The sequence below is a fragment of the Limulus polyphemus genome, unplaced genomic scaffold (assembly GCF_000517525.1).
Source record: "Limulus polyphemus unplaced genomic scaffold, Limulus_polyphemus-2.1.2 Scaffold7552, whole genome shotgun sequence".
NCBI classification, from domain to species: domain Eukaryota; kingdom Metazoa; phylum Arthropoda; class Merostomata; order Xiphosura; family Limulidae; genus Limulus; species Limulus polyphemus.
In genome coordinates, this window is record NW_013673162.1 from 11,319 (window position 1) to 18,944 (window position 7,626).

At 32.5% G+C, this 7,626-nt stretch overlaps 1 protein-coding gene across 1 annotated transcript in view; it reads left to right on the forward strand.

The window, feature by feature from the left end:
• LOC106474699 (outer dense fiber protein 3-like) overlaps positions 1-7,626 on the forward strand; it is a 16,949-nt gene that overhangs the window by 4,021 nt on the left and 5,302 nt on the right. Inside the window, 3 exon segments of the mRNA XM_022403002.1 lie at positions 3,014-3,143; positions 4,474-4,584; positions 6,150-6,445. Of these exon segments, the coding sequence (XP_022258710.1) occupies positions 3,014-3,143; positions 4,474-4,584; positions 6,150-6,445 (537 nt within the window).

The following is a 7,626-nucleotide window of genomic DNA, read 5'->3' on the forward strand; positions in this document are numbered from 1 at the left end:
GCCCCGAATTTTAGTGTTGTAATTCAGTAAACTTATCACTGAATTTGTTTGTAATTGAACACAAAGCTACACAATGGGCACCGACACCCGGTTTTTAGCGTTATAAGCCTTCAGACGTACTGTAGACCAGCAGGGGAAGAAAGGGGTTTAAAAACTGCTCAATAAGTATCCGACTTGAGATAAAACTGTTTTTATTATTATCATTGCCAAATAATATTGTTCCGGCGGCTTAGCATTTGGATTTATAACCTATAACTTGGGGTTCTAACCTAGCGGTGGGCACAGCACCGATAGCCCAAGGTGTAGCATTTTTCTCAAAAACAAAAGAAACAAACACACCAAATAATATTTTACAGTTTTTTTTCGCTAATTCATATATTGGTGTACTTTAAACCTTGAAGCACCTATAGGTCTACAGAACAGTTTGTTTAGCCCCTAGCTTTCGGGTGGATAGACAGTCTTTCATCAGGGGTTAGAAGGTGATATTCTCCATTCGATAATGAAATTGTCCCGCGTAATGAAGCCTTTTGATAACTGTTATCATTAACTTCTGATTAAAGCAAGATCAGAACTAAAAATTAAGTTGGTCATTAATGTAGATAATTTAATATATCAGTCTAACTAGAAGTTCACAAATTCGCAGAAAACGAAAATTATAAAGACTAACAGAAACGCCGCACTAAGGGCGGCCGTTTATGTTAATAATAACTATTGGTAGTTTCATACTATTCATATGTCACTGAAAAAAAATTAGAAAAAGTGAACATTTTCTAAAAAAAAAATGTTTTGGGGAAGTACTGCATGGGAAAAGTGTTCGGATTGTGCTGATATAAACTGTAATGTTTTTATATATTAAAAGTGGTACCGTTTATTGAAAAAATAACAATTTTTTAAGAACTCAATTTTTTTAGTACTATACCTACAAATTACATCAATAAAGATATAATCAAACCCTCACATACAGTCCTAGTGAAAGTCGTGTTCTTAATGTGAGGAGAGTACTTTTATTTAAAATTGTGTTCTGTGATAAAGAAATGATTAATAAAGTTGGTTAATTTTCTGTCTCAATCTTGAATACTCAAAGTGTTACATTTTTTATGGACTTTTGTTTGTGGTGCCATTCAATAGATGACTCCACATTTCATTTATTATTTCGGCCACATACATAGATACATATATACACGCTACGTCCATTATAGTAGGATAAGAATACATTGATTCTTCAAATGGGTACCTTTGTTTTTATCGATATTTTCGGCCGTAATTCTAATAGTATCTCAAGGAACTCACCCAACTTAGGAAACATAAAAAGCTCTAAACTCATAAAAGCTAACAATATAAAACAATCTTCATAAATATACAAAACAAACAAACAATTAAATAAAGCCATTGTACATGGCGTCCTTCTGTCTTAATGAAACTAACTTCTTCAACTTTAAAGTAAGGAAGGATTACAACTTTACTCACGAGACACGTAAAACTTGTTGTTCACTTCAAGTATTGTCTCTGGAATACAGTTCAAGCTAAGTTTGCTCATTTCTGATCATACAGTTCCAAGCTAAGTTAGCTCATTTCTGATCATACAGTTCCAAGCTAAGTTTCTTATCATACAGTTCCAAGCTAAGTTTCTTATCATACAGTTCCAAGCTAAGTTTCTGATCATATTTTAAAGACTAATGCTTTCCCTTTTTTAATTTAGTAGTACACCAGTAATGAAGATATGTCTAGTAACTGGTTATCTGCATATTACTCGGGAACACTAATAATACATAAATGGTTAAAACATATAACTTAAGGAACCTATCTGTAGGAAGAAATTTACATTTAATTAAACAGTATTTCATTTAAAGAGTATTAGTGTTCATATTATTAATTCAGTTTTGATCCAACAGATTGCCTTAAAATTCTAGGCATGACCTAATGGTTAAAGCACTCGACTCATAATCTGCAGGCTACGGGATCGAAACCCGGCGCCAAATATGGATGTCCTTTCAACTTTGGAAGGGTTGTAATGTAATGAACAATCCATTAATCGTTTGTAAAGAGTAACCCAAAAGTTGGTGGCGGATGCTGCAAGTCGGTTGCCATCCCTTATTGTCGGCAGTTCAAATTGTAAAGTATCTTGAACAGTCCTAATATATAAATACAACAGAACACCAGACTTACAATTCCATAATTAACAATAAAGTCATTATTTACAATTAACAAAAATTAATATTACCAAATAGGCGCTCCAGTTATCATATTATTGATTAAACAAACTACAATAAAACTTCCAATCAACATAACAAAACCTCTATCTTATGTTACTATTTCTAAACTGCAACTAAGCAAGTTTTTTTTTTTTTGGTGTTCTTCTTTTCCAAAGTTTCGATATGCAAATGAGATGACCTCTTGTCGCTTACTTCTATTTGCTATCTGGTCAGTAGGGGAGAGGGGAGTTTCCTCTAGACAGGTGGTCGAGGGAATCCACTGGTGGCTATGTTCTAGGTGATTCTTTGGAAGTAGTCTCAATAGATACACTGTGGCTATGTTTTAGGGGATTCTTTGGAAGCAGGCTCAATAGATACATTGTGTTCTTCCGCAGGTTAACTTTCCACTGGCTGATCCTTATCTGAAGTTAACTATTTCCTTTTTTCCACTAATGTACTTCCAAATACGATTGCAGTGGATGACCTTTGGCTTGGGCTGCACGTTGTTCAGGATTCTGTAAATAACATCATTTCTTATATTTGATACAATGTATGGTCTCTACTAGAAAGGGGCTTTCATTTAATAGGCGAGAGGCTTTATTGACCAAGAATTCCTATGTATACTCACATCTCCACAAAAATACATATATAACCATAAAGCAGGTCAACCATTAAAGAACTACTGTCAAGTATTAATAGAATATTTGTCATTCTGTTATAGATACTTCAATCTTGTATGTTTATTTTGACTTATATAGCACACACTTTAAAATAATATTTTAAAAGTTATTTTCTGAGTAAAATTAATACAATATTTTCAGCATTTGGTATTTTAAAAATCAGGTCCTGGACCAGGAAAATATCTCTTGCCTGGAAATGTTGGATTCACCGGACATGACTTCACAAAGAGGAGAAATCCTGCATTCTCGTTTGGACTAAGAACCAAGATCAGTTAGTATAAAATTATTTATATTGTTCTTATGGACTAAGAACCAAGATCAGTTAGTATAAAATTATTAATATTGTTCTTATGGACTAAGAACCAAGATCAGTTAGTATGAAATCATTAATATTGTTCTTATGGACTACGAACTAAGATCAGTTAATATAAAATTATTAATATTGTTCTTATGGACTAAGAACCAAGATCAGTTAGTATGAAATTATTAATATTGTTCTTATGGACTACGAACTAAGATCAGTTAATATAAAATTATTAATATTGTTCTTATGGACTAAAAACTAAGATCAGTTAGTATAAAATTATTAATATTGTTCTTATGGAAATGTAAATCTATGGCCGAAACTCATCGTGTTATATATCTATCTCAATGTGCGTGTATATGTGAGAGGGATTTAATGATAACCAAATAGTTGTGTTTTCTATATAATATTAGTGTCTTCAGGGGAACAAGACATTGTTTGAGTAATGTAAATTTGAGACAGTTTAAAATTCCATCGGGCGAAACATTCCTCTATATCATTCCCTTAAATATTCGAAGTACAAAATCCACAAATATGATTTTAGAAGAACTACAAACTATTACTGACGACACAAGGTGCTATTTTATAGATTATTTAGAGAACTACAAACTATTACTGACGACATAACGTGCTATTTTATAGATTATTTAGAGAACTACAAACTATTACTGACGACACAAGGTGCTATTTTATAGATTATTTAGAGAACTACAAACTATTACTGACGACACAAGTGCTATTTTATAGATTATTTAGAGAACTACGAACTATTACTGACGACACAACGTGCCTTGTGTCGTCAGTAATAGTTTGTAGTTCTCTAAATAATCTATAAAATAGCACCTTGTGTCGTCAGTAATAGTTTGTAGTTCTCTAAATAATCTATAAAATAGCACCTTGTGTCGTCAGTAATAGTTTGTAGTTCTCTAAATAATCTATAAAATAGTTCTATAAAATATCACTCTAAATAATCTATAAAATAGCACCTTGTGTCGTCAGTAATAGTTTGTAGAACTACAAACTATTACTGACACACAAGGTGCTATTTTATAGATTATTTAGAGAACTACAAACTATTACTGACGACACAAGGTGCTATTTTATAGATTATTTAGATTAGTGTATCATATTACAGAAGGAAATAAGAAAATATCTACAGAACATTGTTATATCATGTGATTATAACTAAAGCTATAGAAAAAGTGGCTGCTATATATTGTTGACCTCTAACATGTTAAGAAGATAGACATTAACAATGAATTGTTTTTAATATTTCTCTTTTTGACACTTGTTTAAGTTAATAAGAAATCGTCTCCAGGACCATGTTACTTCATTCCTTCATCAATTAATCGACATGGTCGAGTAGAAGCTCCAGCTTATACTCTTTCAAGTAGACAACTGGAATTAGGTGAGTCATCGTATTTTCTAATTATGTACTGTTTCAGTTTTTCTGTTTTAATAAATTTCTAATTACAATAAAAATGTTTTTGCTCTTAAATTAGAGTTTTAAAATTTTCTGTCCTTTATATATATATGCAAGTGTTTATTTATATTTAATGCTACCTCATACTTTGGAATTATTGCCAGAGTTATCAATAGGTTATATTTTGTGGACAGAAATTATTTTAAACTATATTATATACGTGTTTATATATATATATATGATAACAAAAATATTGCTTCCCAGTGGCACAGCGGTATGTCTGCGGACTTGCAACGTGGTGGGCAGAGCACAGATAGCCCATTGTGTAGCTTTGTGCTTAATTACAAACAAACAAAAATATTATTTAGTAATTCTTAAAACACACGATAGTTGCCTCCATTAGTCACTATTATTTAGCACAGAAAGTGTCGGACCTTTAACGTTTCATATTTTTTGTAGGTGTACTCCAAAGTAAAATAAGAAATTAATATATATATACATGTATATGTGTATAAATGTGAAGAACACGAATAAAGGTTTACATGATGTATGTGCTATTAATGAAATATTGTTGACATTGTTGCCTCTGTGGTATTTTTCGGCTTGCGGATTTACCTCAGAATAATCACTTAGACATTCAATGAAATCAAATTATGGAGTATATTTCCCTTTGAGCTCTGTCCGAGTTCATCGAGTTCATTGCACAGAAAGAGGCCATACACAAATGTACTGTTGAAACAAGAAATCATAACTTACAGAAGCAGAACAGGGTACAATACAAAACAAAGCATAAGGGGAAATGTGTCCAGTAGATGTGTTTAACTATCAAAAGATACGTGAAAACCTTTAATAGTTTGTTTTACAACTGAGTAAGCTGAAATTAAGACGAAGGTTTAAATGTAATTATAGACACTAAGTTATGTTAAATTTAAATCAAAAGTTTTAAAAGTCTTCAATCCCAAATGATGAGACACTTAAACTCAACTAGCACGTGGTTTAATGCAGATTTTCTTGATCCTGAAATAGAGCTTAAAACTTACAAAACTTAAAACTTAGATAAAACTACAAAAAGATAAAATACATGATAGCTGCTTACCACTTTAAAAAAATGACAAGAAAAATTTTAGTTACAGATTTGAAGCAGATGTGCCTAGTTACTCAATTTATACAACAGACTGAATTACACTTCTAATCAAAACTAACACTTAAAATTTCTACCAACTATCATAACAAAAATAAAGTATTACTCCTCCTTATAGTTATTACTTTATCAGATTGAAGATTCCTCGAAAAACTAGAGACAGATTATTCTCATTAACAGTGAACGAATCACCTAAATAATTTACAAGTAATGAGTTAAGACAATTTATGAACACACGAATGGGATTTAGAAAATAGAACATTTGTATAGCTATTTGCAACAAGACTTCATGATTGTACAAGCCATATAGTTAACGGTTTTTTTTTTCAACACGAAATAAGATTTATAACCATACACACAAATTCTTCTCCTGACTTTTGTTTATTTCTCTTTCTTTTATTTGCCATAGCATCGTTTGCTTCTCCTGGACCCGGTGCTTATTCTCCAGAAAAGTTTCATCCTCCTAAAGAACGACGAGCTCCATCCTATTCAATAAGTGGACGTCCGAAACTTCAGAAGGTGGACTTAAGACCAGCACCGAACGCCTACACTTTACCAGCTTGTCTTGGGCCAAGTGTTTCTCATTTTAGATCTTTACCGAGCTATACTATATCTGGTAGATCTACCGTAGGAGCCTCTGATGAAAACTACGCAAAAACGCCAGGTCCGAATAAGTACCAAGTGGTGGACGTTTCTCTTATTAAGGTAAACGTATTTTATACTTTCGAATAACAGTAATAAGGTAATATAAACAAAAGAGAAACAACGTTTCTAAAACTAAGGGGAAGATGTCTCGGTTACTAGTTTGAATTTTTGTTACATGAAATATTTCAACGAACGAGTAGTATTGAATAATTCTCTGGAACGTTGTTTACCTGTTCGTCCATTGTATCAGAAAGTAGAATACCAGGAGGTTAAAGCACTTGTAAAATTTATCTCACCAAACAAAGACACTAGTAAGTAGTAATTTCTAAGTAATTACATTGTAATAAAGACAAGCGAAAGTAACTATCTTAGTATTTTGTTTCAACGTGAATTCGAAATGCTAAATACGAGATATATTTATATACAAACGTGTTGGAGTGAGCACCAAATACATCACAAATTAAAACTGGTGTAAGTTTGTATTATTTTACTTTGAAAGAAAGAGGCAAAGGGAAATAAAGTGAAACGATCTTTAAATAATACAGAAAAATAATTAAAGATAAGACGAGTATGTTTATGGCATCTTTATAATGAGAAGACGAGTATGTTTATGGCACCTTTATAAAGAGAAGACGAGTATGTTTATGGCACCTTTACAAAGAGAAGACGAGTATGTTTATGGCACCTTTATAAAGAGAAGACGAGTATGTTTATGGCATCTTTATAAAGAGAAGACGAGTATGTTTATGGCACCTTTATTGCCATAAACATACTCGTCTTCTCTTCCTAAAGGTGTCATAAACATACACGGCTTCTCTTTATAAAGGTGCCATAAACATACTCGTCTTCTCTTTGTAAAGGTGTCATAAACATACTCGTCTTCTCTTTTTCTTTACTCTCAGAAAAAAGTAGTAGAAGAAGTATCTCCCCTCTTAAGAGTCTCTCAAGGTTGTTGTTTTTTCAGAATGAGGAAGTATAAGTTTATATACATGAAACAATAATAAAATTCATCTAAGGATGCGAGTGCTACCCACACGAATATTGTTGATTCCCATGGGAATGTGAAGAAGGTTGTGTCACTAAGCTAGAAGTGGAGAATATCATTGTACATATCTACATAGCATATCAAACCGTCCTGGCATGACCAGGTGGTTAAGGCACTCGACTCGCAATCTGAGGGTCGCGGGTTCGAATCCCTGTCACACCAAACATGCTCGCCCTTTCAGCCGTGGGGGCGTTAT